This window comes from Cyanistes caeruleus, chromosome 5 (assembly GCF_971803275.1).
Source record: "Cyanistes caeruleus chromosome 5, bCyaCae1.hap1.1, whole genome shotgun sequence".
NCBI classification, from domain to species: Eukaryota; Metazoa; Chordata; class Aves; order Passeriformes; family Paridae; genus Cyanistes; species Cyanistes caeruleus.
Window position 1 is genome coordinate 81528230 of NC_141705.1, and position 14911 is coordinate 81543140.

A 14911-nucleotide genomic window follows, 5' to 3' on the forward strand; every position below is an offset into this window, starting at 1 on the left:
CCCACAGGCTATAATGGAGAGTTTCAAACCCTTCTGCCTCTCCGGGGAAAAGCTTTCAAGAGCAGAAATTTAAACTTGTCCTTCCTCAAGCTGCCCTGCACGTTCAGCTATGATAGAGCTGACTCCTGCAGAAAGCCACTGCCAAACCAGGAAATCCCTCCCTGAACTCCTCACCCTGGGAGCACTGTCACTGATGCGCTGCTGGCTGCTCTGTTACACTGACAGACTCTGCTACCTACAGCCTTTTCTTCCTTTTCTTTCAACAGGCCAATTTAGAGTTTGGATTTCTTTTCCTTTTCTGGGGAAACAACCATGCTGTGTTTCACTATGGGGGCATCCACAGAAAGCTCTATCAGTGTCCTGGCAGTGGGCTCCCATCTTTGTAGGAAGGGGGATTTTTAAAGCAATTAATTTCCTAGCTGCTAATCACCTCACAGAGCACTCATAGGCGAAAAATAAAGCCACTTTATCTAGGAAACCAAATAGGAACTGAAGCCTTCCTAACCCTAATCTGAACCCTGGCTGTTTGTAAACCTGTCCAGCTGTATGGAGGCCACTGGTACCATTTTCCTGCTACACCTTTGCCCCCTCCCTTCCCTCCACAGCTGTGTGGAGCTTACCTGGAGTGGTAGGACTGATGCCAAGGGGTGCCAAGCGTACCCTGAGATATTTGCATCATGCTGGGATCGGGTTGGTTCTCGGCGAGTTTGGTTGAATGCCAGGAGTGAGGTCGGCCTGGAGTTTCACTTCGCCTAGGCAAAAGCAGAAGGGGTTGCACATCAGCAACAGGCCAGCTCTCCCAGGAAAGATGGGTGTGAACTCAACACCAACATGTAAAACTGCTCGTGCTTGTTTGTGCTCCGCTGCTGAGTTTTTGCCCACCCCCAGCAAGTCCCACGGTAACCACGTGTGAGCGTCCCTGACATCCCCACAACACGCTCCCCCTCCGAGTGTCACCAAATGCCATCAGGGGCTGGAAGCAAAGGGACTTCTGATCTCTCCCTGGTGCTGCTAAAAATGCAGGATGAGACGTGACAACCAAGTGCCCCAGCCCGGCCAGACAGCTGTCCCCAGGGTGTGTCCCCAGGCGTGGCACGGCACGGCTGCCCTTTGGTGCCTTCAGTCTCCAGCTCCAAGGCCTGAGTCTGCCAGCCCTGAGGGGAAAAAACCCACCGACACCTTATTTAAAGCACAGAGTGCTGCAATGGAAAGTCAAAGCAGGGGATTAGTGATTGAGTCCCCTGAAGAGGCCACACAGACTCTCCTTTGCCCCAGCCTCTGGGCTTGTCCTTAATCCTCCTGCTGCTTTCCTTGAGGGATCTCTCCCCTGCACTCATTTCCACAGCTTCTCACTCTCTCCCTGAGAGAACGAGGAGCAGCACTGGGCCCGTGTCCTACTGAAATGTGACAGCTTGCAGGACAATTCCGACTCAATAAATGCAAGAGGAGAATATGACACATCTTTCTTTAGTCTTTCTCTCACTGAAAAATCCACAGTACAGCATGTCCTGAACACATCAGTACATAGATTAAAATGCCCTTGGCACGTAGACACTGAGAGAGGATTCTAGCAGTACTGCCTAAGATTGGGAAAATAAATGGTACAGGGAAGTGCAGAACGTTTAAAATGCTTTTTAGGGTCATGCCCTTTCCTAGTACCAGTTAACATCAGCAGCCACTGCATGGAAAAGCACAGGCAGAGAGTGAGAGGCAGAGCCACTTCCCCAGCATTTTTTCCATACAGATTTCAGAAGTGCTGGTTAATTTTTCAACATCTGCTCAAACAAGGAAGAAGAAGGGATATGCTTTTCCCTTGAATATCTGTTGTGGCAGGATTGTCTTAAGGAAGACTGGACTGGAGGTCTGCAAAGGGCAAGGTGAACCCTAAACCATTTTACCTTTACATGTGTAGGTGTGTTTAAGACAGAGCTCTTCTGTTAAGCTCCTTGCCCAGAAAACGAGGAACCTGGACACTGCCAGATGGGAAGTTGACAAAACTGTTTATTAAGAATAACCCACATTCTTGCCTCTTCCACTGCAGACATTTAAAGACTTAAAGTACTTTTTGTGGAGTACAAGCCATCAGCATCAGTTTTTCACTTGAGAAATTGAATGATCCCTTGGTTTGATTGGCAGAAACAGTGAGGAAGCTGTGTAGCCAATCATCTGACACACAGGTACTTTAAGCCTTTTTGTGTGATATCCTTGTAACCATACAACATGTGGACAGATGTGAATTTTAGTCACAAGACACACGCACCAGCTTACTGGCTCTGTGTGAGATAACCTTGCACTGTATCCACACCTACCCAGTCTTGGAAATGTGGCAGATCCTGACTGATCCCAGGCAAACTGGCTGACTGATAAAACCTGCAAATGCAGCAGCTAATGCCTCACTTGAGTGAAGACAAATAAATCATGAGATCTTTCACTGGGGTTACTTTGGTGCTGCTAAGTTGCCTGCAACAAAACCAGGAGCAACAGGTGACACTTTGGCACAGGAGGCTGTAGGATTTCAAGCTGCACAGCTGTAAGAAGAACAACAATAACAGACCAAGCTCATCCCCCTACCTTTTATATATTCTGTACTGTACTGTATTTGTGAAGGTGTCTGGAAAACCTTATTCCTGCAAAATTCTCCACTTCAAATAATAGACTGAGCGATCCCTGTGCTGTAAATGCCAAGGCTGGAGAAAGAGACTCCTGGTTCCTCACGGACAGTGATCAGATAACCTGGGCATGCAGGTCAGGTTGGCATCATGACAAATGCCCGGGAGCGAAGGTACCCGGAGGAGTCGTCGGGACGCGATGCAACGCTGGCATCTGAATGGCAGCTGACTATAGCCCAGGTACTGCCAGTTCACACTGGAGACTGGAAAACCCAAGGGAAAGGTTCACCAGGAACCACCCTGCAGCTATCTCTCATTAGGAAAAGCTGAGTGAACTCTTTCCTGTAATCTCTGGAGACTATATTGCATACAAAACAGGAATGGAACTTTTCAAAGACAATGGCACTAACTCTGCAGATGAATGAGCACCTCAGGCTTTCTTTTTAGTATCACTGAAAGGTTATCTTCTTCTCAAGGTTACAAACTAAAAACATCCAGAGAAGGGTAGTCAGTCTGATTCCTGTTCTTCACGTACTGTTCCTTGCCAGTTCTGGAGTACACAGATTATACATTATTATACATACATTATACAACCTGATTGCTCTCCAAGTTTGACAGCATCCCAAGCCCAGCATCCTTCAGGAGTGCAAGTCCTTCAGCTTGCAAAGGCCCATCTTTAGCCAGAGCAAACAATCCAGCTTCTTCAAATTGCCATCTGCATTTTTTCCACATCCTTAGAAAGCCAATAAGTGAAAGCCAGAGAAGGATGTTGTGGCTGATTAACCAGCCACTCAGGGTCATCAGTGCCCCAATAAACGGATCTTTTTCTACTCCCACACAACTCATGGGGAGTTGTTTTGATCATTCTCACATCCATCAGAAACATCATCCACGTGCCTGAACGACTGTGAACAATGCTTTTTGTACCACTGACCCTGTGGTCATTTTTCTCTGTCCCCACAAGCCCCAAACCCTTCCTCAGCAGAGACAAGGAGTGCTGAAGATAAAGGCAGCAAAACCTTTCAAGCAAAGCAGAATCCACCTGCAGATCCAGGCAGGAGCAGCAGACACATCTCTGTGACCTGAGGGCATGGCACTGACCGGTGGCTGCGTTCATGTGTCCAAGAAGGATGGGACAGGGCAGAGAAGAGAACCAAGGCCAGAGGGTCACTCTGCCATCACTCCCAACCACAATCCCTGCGGATGTGCTTTCCCCAGTGGCCGTGTGGGAGGCTGCTGGAGCTGGAAGGGAATAGCCATGGCCTAACCCATCGTGTGGGGAGGTGGGAAGGGATGGGGGCCCTGCAGCACAGACCCTCATCCTGCAGGAGAAATGTAAGATTTGGATAAGAGCACAAAGCTTTTGCCTCCTGGATCTGATCCCAGGCACTGAGTCACAAGAGAGAAAGCCAAGAGGGCAGCTGCCCATCCTTACCGAGTCATCCTCACAGCAGTCAAGATTTCAAGCTGGTGATAATTCCAACCTCACAAAACCCACGTGGCAGGGGCACTGTGTCCTGAGCCATATCCTGTGCATGCAGCAGCAAGATCTTTGCACATGGAGAGATCCTGATCCCAGCAATTCACCTGCACCCTCCTTCCAGGGGGAGTGTGCACGTGCACCAACAGAAAGCAGAACAAAGATGTGAATCATCACCAGGACAGACCTGTCTCCAGGATGGACACATCTGAAAGAGCGGGAGCACGACAGGGAGATGTTTTCCAGACATCCCAATGTGCAGCTGCAGCCTCTCTGCCCATCTATTAGGCAGGAGAGGAAGGAAAAAGTAAAGCACTCAGAAGCCTATTAGGATTTTGACAGAGCGAGGCCACAATCTACTCAAAGCAACGTCGCTCTTAATTAAGGTTCAGTCATGGTTCTAAAAATAAGCAGAACAGACGAGGTCAATTAGAAAGGAGTTGGACCAGAATGGCGTCAGCTTGGTGTGTCTTCCACTAAATCTCTCTTTTTAGGCTCACAGAGCCCTTCTGATAAATTCTGGGGGCAGGAAGGATCTGCTGTGAGCTCTGCCCCTTCACAATTTTGATTAAGAAAAGGGAAGACTCATTAGAAAGGCCAGACCTATGAGATGATATTTCACATCATGGATCTTGGCTAATAGTGCCTCCTCATCTGTAGGGAAAAGGGAGAATCATGCCCATGCCCCCCACCCTTTAATGCTCAGATGAAAACTTCCCCTAAGTAAAAAACACATTGAAAAACCCTTCACTTGAGAACACTTGGGTGAAATGTGTCAATATTCTCAATATTCTCATTCCAGGACACAGTCTGCTTTTCCACAATACGTTCAGTTTGCAGCTCCTAGAGGACAATTCCCCACACAGTGAATCCCTGTGGACTATCTCAGTTTTTGGCAGTCTCAGGGTTAAACTAAAAAAAAAAAAAAAAAAAATTAAAAAATTTTAAAAAACCCCAAACTGTAAGAAAACCATTCAGGCTGGTTCAGGGCTCTGTCCCAGACTGGCCCATCCTCACTGCTCTCTCCAGCTCCTTTCCCAGAGGCAGGTGCTGTGTCTCTGTGGTGTTTCCAGCTGACATGTCAGACACCATTTCTTTTTCCCCTTTGAAAAGCATCACTGGGGATGTCTGGGTTGCATCAGACCATGCCCTGAGTTCCATCTGGGTACTGGGAGACAGGTATCGATCTCCCTGAAGTCTCTCTCTGGGATCAGGATGAAGGGAATCAGAAGTTCTGCTCAGAATTCCTACCATTACCATCACCAACTCTTTGGAAAAAACTCCTCACCATACCACTGGGAAGAAAATCCCTGTGTGGAAGCAGAGATGAGAACCATGTACCTGGATCTAGAGACAGATTTTTTCTACTGGCTTTTCCTGACAGAAGTGCCCTCAGCCACAGGCTGCAGATGGAAGTGCTGGGATCGCTCAGAGGTGATGGCAGCTGTGAGCAAAGGGCGCTCCTTTGCTGAACTTAGGAACAGTCAAACATTGTAATTAATGATTATTGGTCCTGCAAGTCACACCTCTGTGTTATCACATGTCTCTGGGAACCCCCACGTTGCCTTATCCAAGAAGGAGGAATTTACCCAGTGTCCAGCAAAGGAAACAAAGAGTGGGGGGCTCGGAGCAGGGCCATGCGCTGCGGCTCCATCGTCCCTTCACCCCAGAGCAGGGCTGACAGGCAATATTTAGATTGAGGACTTTTCCCTACCCAAAGAAAGGGTCCCACTGGCATTCCCTGACACTAACCAGGCACAGGCTTCAACAGGAGCAGAGGTGATGTATACAAACTTCACTCTCCTTGATTACTGGGTTCAAGGACTTGGTCCTACCGGGATCTTCTGACAGCTTTCTATTTTGAAGACAGCATTATCAAGCAACACACTGAGTTTGATTTAAACTGCAAAATGAGGAGTATTTCAGACCTCTATTTCAAGAAGTTCTTGCCACCAAGATAGTCCATCCATGCTGCTCCTACAGGACATAGAGAAGCCAGGAAAGCCTTCAGCCTGGTACCTAGACCAAGCATAGGTTACAGTGATGAGCAGGGGAGCACTGGGTTAAAGACTCCCTGCAACTTTCTTCTTCTTTCTATAATTTTACTCTGTTTCCTTTGCTGGAAAAAGAGGAAGAAAGAACAGACATGGAAAAGAAGCAGCTGACTGACTTACAGTCCTTGAGAAGGACCCCATTATTCCCTGTCTTCTCCAGGGATTCACATCATCTCTCCCAGAGCAAGTGTGGAAAATCCTAGCAGCCAGAGCCTGCAGTGCCTTCCCTGCCCATGGCTCTTCAGAGCTGCACTGATTTATCCAGACCGATGAACCGGCCCCACAGGCTCAACTCAAGTAATTTTTTCTCATTCTTCTCCAGTCAGTAAATTAGTTAAAAAGACAGAAACCCAAGCATAGCTCAGATTCTTACACAGCCCCATATCCGACACACAGCAACTTGCAACAGGAGAGACTTGGAAACAATGGAAGGAATGTGCTTTCCTGGCCTGGTTGGGTGCTTAGGAGGAACTGGGTGGCTGGCAGCAGGAAGGCTGCCCCGTGAGCCCGATTATCCAAACGGAACGCGGACAATGAGGCACGGCAGGTAACCAAGGGGATCTGCAGGGCAAGGCTGGCTGGGCTCTCCTCTGAGCTACAGGGCTACAAATCACAGGCAGCGCTGGTGAGCTGCACACCCAAGTGCTCGTGGAGGAGGGATGAACGGGAGAGGGGCAGCAGGGCCTTCAGGAGGATGTGTGGAGGTGCTTGCACACATTTGGGGGGTAACAGGATGAGTCAAATGCGCTGGGGAACTGCACTCGCTGCCTGGCCCAAAGCAAAGGTTGCTGAGCCTGAAACACCTCCCACAGGCACTTTCTTATACATTGAAGCAGCCTCCTTTCCTAACTAAAGCTCCAGCCAGGCTCAAACTGAGATGTGCAGACACAGCCTCCAACACTGCTGGAAAAGTAAAGCAAAACACTGGCTCTGCACCCAAAGGAAAATTTATCCAAGTGAAATGCTAAACTTGGGAGCTTCTGTGAAGATCTGCTACTAAACTGATGGGCAAGAAGGATTTACAGAGGGCATATGGTGAATGACTCATTGTTACAGGGAGGTGGTGGATGCAGGGGAGCTCCTCTCCCAAATTCCCTGTGGGTCACATACCCAGGGGAATGCAGAGTCCCACTCTCCAATCAGAGATCAACTTCTCCTCAATAAAATCACTTTGAGGATGTATTTTAGCCTCTAAAATCTGCTCTATCCGAGGCTGGGCAGGGCCAGCATCCGTGACTGCCTACAGTGGCCAGAAGCTAGAGCATCTCCACTAAGGTCATGGAGGTTGCTCCAGAGGTGCATCCTTGCTGATAAGATCAGAATGAGGAATTCCCTTCTCAGCTGCTCGATCACAGGCACCAGGCATTTCCACCAGCTCCAGGAAACCAGCGTGGTTTCTTGGCTACAGCTAAGTCCAGGTCTGACCCAAATTCAATGTTGCAAATAAAAGCCACTGCTTTAACTTCATGGTACAAACATCAGGACACAAAAAGTCTATGAGGTCACTCAGATTACATCTGACTGATCTAAGCGGCACTTTGGATGCCAGCAAAAGCTCTGCCTAAGTAAATGCAGCAGGATTTGGTCCTAAACTGTATGGCCAAAGGAGGGGAGCAAGGCTCAGCCACAATACCAGCCAATCCAGAGCAGTTCAGGAAACTGATTTCTCAGGACATTTAATCGTTCAAAAATGCAGACAGGTACTCTGAAGTCAAGAATGCCAAACTTCCACTATAACTCTGAGATTCTGAAGAAGCCAGGTGATTTTGGAATGCCAGGCACCTGAAGCTGGGAAGTCAGAGAAGACTTACACCAATTCTGCGGAGATATTTTGGTTCAGCATTTCTGATGACCTTTACCAGCACAGACAAAAGCCTCTGAGGAGAAATTTCAGCACTCCTTCCCCATGAGTGCCCCTCAGGCAGCCAAAGCAGGGACTGTTTTCCACCCTGTCTTTGCAGATGTCCCAGGGACACAGACAAACACATTCTCACCTGGTCTTCAGCCGTAACTTGACTCCTGCTGCCCACGAGGCTTTGCTGGGCTGGAAGTCAGTGGTCACGCAGTCCGGGCTGAGCGGGCTGGGAGACAGCTCTGTGCATCCCTGTGCTGCATGGGTGTCCCTGCCAAAGGAGAGCAAGGACATGTAAACACCACCACGCAAAACCTCAGCCCTTTTAGGGCTTCATCAGCATTTTAGGAAAGAGGGCAATGCACAGACCCCGAGGGCTAGTTTTTAGAATGAGTGAAGCACATGTCACAGAAAGCCGTGTGTATCCTTGTTTTTCTGTAATCTGGGCAGGGCATGGCTCTGCGAGTGTCCCTCACGACTGTTTTGGAGGAGCTGCCCAGTCCCACGGCACAAAACTCATTATCCTGCAGCTGCATTTGGGGACACTAAATCCCCAAGTGTGGAGTTCAGGGCTTTCACTGGGGGATTCGCTTTTTCCACATGTAACCACCCTGTGAGAGCTCAGGGAATGCTCTGAACACACACGAGAAAAGCCAAGAGAAAGTTCCACACAGTGAGAAAGAGAAACCTACCCCCTTCTACCGATAATTCTACAAAGTCAGCAAACACGTATTTACCCCACTGCAAGTCACACAAACACCGTGTAGGCATCGCTTCAGCTCCTTCCTTCCCCCTGGAACGCTCCACTATTCCCACTCGCTCCCATTTCTAGCCCTGGAGCGCAGAAGAGATGTGAAATCTCGGCTCGCTCAAGGAAACCCCCCACGCTGAATAAAAAAGCGGGGCTGAAAGGCCCCCTGCGCCTCTCCCTGCCCACAGCAGCCCCGGCCCGGAATAAGCTGGAATTGCCTCTTGTGTGCTGAGCCCACATGCCGGCATCTGGGGCTTTGGATAGCTGAGATGGCTTGGATGCCATTCCGGTGAGAGACCGGCCGTCTTTGTGTCCGGCTGCCTTCTCCCCCACGCTCCCTCCCCGCGCCCCCACGTGCCAGGCAGGAATGTTAAGCCTCACATTGCGGATGAGATACAGCAGGGAAGCGCAGCAGCACTTTCACCTACATTAGGGAAAGCGACTGGTCCAGAACGGCCTTTTTTGGCTCACCCTGCTTATCTTCATCCAGTTTTTTACCCCAAATCCTGCCTTGGCTGCCTTTCCTTTCCACGTGCCAAATCCCGTCCTGCTTCGTCTCTGCCGCTCCTCTCCTCAGATGATGCCAGGTCTCCGATCAAACTTGGAAGTTTCCCCTCCCCTGCTCCTGTTCCAGCCTCACTGTACACCAGGAGCACAATCTCCTTTACTGCAGCCCTGCAAGTGCCAATATCCTTAAATGCTCCAATTCTCTTTGCTCACCAAGCCTACCATGAGAAATCACCGATTTCCAGAGATTTCACTGCAAGACACAGAAAGGAAAGAAGGCCGGCGACAGATGAGGATTTAAAAGATTGCATATAAACAATTTATCTGTACAATTTTGTGTGCAAAATCTATTCACAGCTTCAGCCTTTGGAGAACAGAAGCCTGTGCTTCGCTGCTTGTTTCCTGAAGAGCAGAGTTTGGCTTTGCCAGGCCACAGCACAGCTGTGCTCCTGCAGTGAGGAAAGCTGCTCATGCCTTCTGTCCGGCCAGCTGTCCCTGAGGGATCCAGGGATGAGATGCAGGGCTGGGAAACTGCCCCTGTGCCAAGAAAAGAGTCACCAACAACCTGAGGAACTGATACAAAGGAGTAGTAAGTGCCTACTGTCGCTGATGATTTTGGTCTCCTTAAGTTAAATTTATTATTGCTTGGCTCAAATTGGCTCGAAAGGCACAAAATGGCCTCGAAATACGCAGCTTTTTTATCTCTTATACTTATTTTCACTCAATTAACAATACACACGTAAATTATTTTTCTTAGCGACTCAATGAGTTATCATCTGTGTGCTGCACTGTGGCATTCTCTATCTAATCACTTACTAGTATCCAAAAACTTCTAGAAGAAGAAGATGAAGAAGAAAGAAGGACAAGAGACAACACCCTAAATCCTCCCTCTTGCCCTCTGTTCTCTAAACTAGTTCAAACTCTAAACGAACTTTTCCACCCAGTGACTTAAGGAAACTCTCTAATTTACACACTAATACACACTTTCACTTTTAGGTTTTCTATTCAACAGTTGTTTTTATGGTGTTATATGAAATTCAGTGTTTTCTTGGATGTCAGAGCCAGGTATCAGAGATAAGGGCACGTACTCTGTGCCTCTAACACCTACAGCTCTGTGGGCACCACAGCCTAGTGATCTTTCAGCACTTTTTTTTTTTTAAGAAAAATCCAGCTTTTGAAGGATGCTAAGAAAGCAAGAGACACCAAAGACTCTAAACTCTGCTTTCTGAGCCCAAGTCCCTTCCAAGTGCTCCCATCCAGGCCTGCAGAGCCTGACCCTCCATGGGCAGCCCCGAGCAGAGGGAGGGAGGATGAGCAGCCTGGGTGATCCTCCTCACAGGAGCAACCCCTGCTTGCCGGGGTGCATAACTTTGGGCTTTACCTCCCACAGACACCTTAATTAGTGTCTCCATGGGCTCCAAAGGTGCTGTCGTGGGGAACAAGGAAATGCAACAGAGTTTTTGTTTCCCCAGCCTCTTACACAACTGTAATTGCAGAGCTCTGTGGTGCGTGGCAGGCTCAGTAAGACACTGAAAACTAATCAGCCACTCTAGAAATAACACCATGAATCAGTGGGGAACACAAGAGATGAGGATCCTTCCACCTGGGAAGCACACCCACCTCAGAGTCCCCATACAGGGATGTCCCCGTGAGAGCACGGCTGGCAGGGCAGGGAGAAGAGCTGAGGCCACTTCCCCAAACAGGAGCCCAGCAGCTGTCCTCCCCTCACAGCCTTCTGCCTTACCCAGCTGCTTATCCCTGAACATTTCCTGTGGTGTTTCTAAGTAAGGCAGCTCAGTCTAGCAACCAGGAGGCTCTTAATCCCCATAAAGACGCTTCTTCCACTGTAACACGGAGACAGCTGCTCTTGTGCAAAGGTGTTGAGGGCCTACCTTTGCTCTTGGCTGTCCTCACACCTTCTCCTTGGAGTGGACCTCCTCTGAAAGCTCCAGCTGCCCTGGGACAGCTCTCCAGCTCCCTGTGGCAGCACTCAGTCTGATGGGATGCTCTTAAACCCCAGGGCTGCATTTTATTTTGGGATGCTGCAAAGGGCCTCACAATTCCATAACTAAAAAGTATCCCTGGCAAGGAGGGGCCTGCAGTTGTTACTTTTGTTATTCTGTTGTTTCTGAAGCTCTCAAGTGGGAGACAGGAAACCCAGCACACACAGTCTATTTAAAACTCCTCTACCTCCCACCTGAGGCTGGCAGCTGCTTCTGAAATAATTTCTTTTCTGCAAAGTTCTTGTTTAATTATGAATTGTTATTTATACTTGCTTGCTTCCACGGTGCCTTTGGTATTTAATACCACACATGTCCATGAGTACACTCTGCTCAGCTTTTCCCTCATCTAAAAATATGGCCTGCTTGGATTTTTTCCTTGCTGCTTGCTTGACAGTGAAAGAATACAGTGCTATAGATTAAGGCCTTTTTTCAAGGAAAACCTCCCTCAGAAGTTTCAGTGCCCCCTCCAGAAGAAAGGCAGCACCTCCTGACCCCACATCCATCTCTCCCCGCACAGCCAGCACGGCCTTTCCGCAGCAGGCATCTGTGAAACTCTCCCTACTTTTCACCACCTTCCTCAGAGCTCTTCGAGAACACATGGGTGGCCTTATTTTATATTAATCAGTTCCCCATAAGACTGGCTTGGCAGTTGCTGCCATCTGATGTCTCATGGCCCTCCTGAGCTGCCAGAGTCCTTGCAGAACTCGGTTGCTGTTTTAGGGAGATCCTTTGCCTCTGAGCTCCTCTGACCACCTTATCTGCCTCCTGTGCTGACCTCGTGTCACCTGCGTGCTTGGAACGTTTCACAGCACTTATCTTAACCTTTTGGGCTCCTGCCTCTTCCTCCTCACTTTCTTCAGTCTTCCTTATCCTTATTTACAACCTCCACATTCCAACACAGATTGGTTTTCTAAAGCCAGCCTGGACAGAAGAGTGTGGGTGGGAGCCTCTGCCCAGCAGCCCTCCTGGCAATTATCTCAGTCTGTAGAGATCATTTCTTAATTAATTGAACTCCATGTTTCATAACAATAGCTCCCTGAGTAATGGCAGCAGCATAAATCACTGCTCTCACTGAAGAAATGATGCAGTGCAAGCTCAGCTGCCTGGCTGTAATTCCCAAAGAGGAGACAGATTTTGCACAGGGAAGAGGCACAAACCCAACTTCGGAAGTTTTGTCTGGCAATAGCATTTCATTTTCCAGGACAACAGCATTACAGTTCTTCTGGCTGTACTATCACCCTGTACTCTTGGCTTAGCTGCCTGGAGTTCCGGGGATGAGTCTAGGATAGACCTGAGATCAGCCACAAACAGCACCTGGAACTATTAGAAATACTTCTAGAAATTATTAATTTTTTTACATTTATTTTTCAGAATAGGTTTTTTTTAATGGTTCCACCTCTTGAAGCCATGATCACTGAGTTTAAACTAACACCTGTGATTACTGTGATTACTGCCACAGTAATAAATGACCTGGGTCCCAGAGGATCCAATCCCCAAATGTTAACAGGAGTAGTAATTTTTAATATCTTGTTATCTCTAAATCCAGTGTTGCTCTAGAAGAGAGGATGGAGATTAAATTCTCATTTTTAAATCATTTGGGATCAACAGGAGTATTTGTAACCACTGACAGTTAAAAGTTATCCTAGAAACATAGGTGCTCGCACAACAATGCTTCTGAAACCAAGATTAAAGCAAGGAATGCTTCTTCCAACTTCTACAGCTATTTGTAGGCATTCTGTGGCATTTTCCCCTTTGTCTTAAATCAGAAGCTAAGAGGAAACCCCCCTCCACTCCAGAAAGAGCCAACAGCACATCACAGACACAAAATGACGGAGCAGCAGCATTAAGCCTCGCTGGGCTGCCACAGGCAGGAAGGAGCCGGAGGAGTTAACGCTGCTGCTTTATCCTCACAGCACCCCACGTTACACAATGGCACAGGGCAGGCTGAGATCCCCAGCTCAGCCCAGTGACATAAGGGAGCTGGGCAGCTTCACCTCTGGCTATCCTCATCCCGCAGGCGAGCTCGCAGCAGCCGGTGAGCCGGAATTCCGTCTCCTTGGGGATGCAATCGCCACCTCGGTGGCAGTCCCCCATCTCCCAGCAAAGAGCCAGCCCTCCTGTCTCCTCCACGCTGTCAGGGAGAGACCACACATCCCAGGCACCGACCTTGGCTGTGGCCATCCTGCTTGGCAGATCCTCCCGCTCCGCCTGAAGTGAGAAGACTGGATTGCTTACGTATTTCTTATTTTGTTACCTCCTGTGGCTGGTCCAGAAATAGCCTGTAATCCACATCTCTGTCACGCTCCCAGAATCTCCTTTAGCTGCACTGCAAGTGCCCCGTGTGTCAGAGCACAAAGGCACAGGGGCTCTCCTGTGCAAGGAGCCTGCCCAGGTTTGTTACTCTGTGCTCACGGGACCAAGACACCAAGAGCCAAAAACCAAGTGGAAACAAGAACTTTTCATGAGAAAAAAAACTACAAATTGCACTGAAACCTCTCACACTAATAACCTGGGAAACTTCTGCCAGAAAAAGTCCCAGTCCCTGGGTAAAACCTCTAGCTTGTCTCTTAGGTCATTGACCTGAGATGGGAAACAGCCAGGTTTAACTCCACAGTCTTAATTAGACACATGAGGAATTCAAGGCTGGTTCACGAATCCAAAATGCGACGGGCTCCACCTGTGGAACTCCTGGAAGCACATTTTCATCCTAAGCACAGCAAGAGAGAGTCTGAAATCTCAACAAGGCTCCTTGAGCACATGAATCTTGGGAGTGAATGAGGCATTCTTCCCTGAGATCTGCAGCAAGATCCGAGTTCTCAAGTAGGAACAATAATATCCACATCTAGGATTCAGACAGGTCAATAAAGCTCAGGTTAAAAAGAAACCACCACGCAACCCAAACCCGTTCACAGTGCTGCTGGCTGCTGCTTCTAAGAACAGGACTACTTAATGCACATTTTCTGTACACATCACAGGCACATCCACCCTGATATCTGGTAAGACAGGATTACTAGAGATGATCTTTGTGCCATAAGCCGATCCCCAAAAGGGAAAAGAAGAATTTTCCCAGGAACAGTGCAGAGGGGCTCGTGCTTTTCCACCTGGACAGGCCGTTGTTTGAAGGCAAATTAAAGAAATCACAGGATGGTGAATTTTAGATGGATACATCCCCCATTCAGGCACCCATCACTTTCAGTCCAATGGCACCCACGTGGAGATTCTGAGCACGCAGAATTTCAGGGCAAAGCAACAGAGGCTGAGAAGTCACCTGGAATTAATCCAGACTCACAGCTTTCCTTCTCGGAGAGCTCTTCACTCAGGCAACTCCAACTTAAACAACCTCAATGAGCGCTGACCTTCAGGTCCACCGAGAAAAAAAATCTGGAGAAAGGAGACGACGTTTTTCCTGTGCAACGCTGTCTAGTCCTACTTGTCCAGCATTTTACTGGCTTCCCCTTTTCTCTGGGACTGGATGGGTTTTAGCTGACCTGACCTCAATCCCACAATCTGGCTGCGCTGTGTTTGCACAGCCCCACACAAACCAGCTGCTCCGGCGCGTACCTGTTTGCAAGCAGAGAGCTGAAAGGAGCCCTGGCATTCATTTGGGTTCCTCACTTCATTGGCCAAGGGATCTTTGAGAAAATGAACTCCCTCT

General features: G+C 48.6%; 1 protein-coding gene across 4 annotated transcripts in view; it reads right to left on the bottom strand.

The window, feature by feature from the left end:
- Positions 1–14911, bottom strand: part of SHROOM3 (shroom family member 3) — a 70125-nt gene that overhangs the window by 17448 nt on the left and 37766 nt on the right. For all 4 annotated transcript variants that reach the window (XM_086890749.1, XM_086890750.1, XM_086890752.1 and 1 more), the window contains exons 2-3: positions 8138–8266; positions 621–752 (exon numbers count right to left, since the gene is read on the bottom strand). In XM_086890749.1, coding sequence (XP_086746875.1) covers positions 621–679 — 59 coding nt within the window. In that variant the 5' untranslated portion in view covers positions 680–752; positions 8138–8266. The remainder of the gene's footprint in view (positions 1–620; positions 753–8137; positions 8267–14911) is intronic.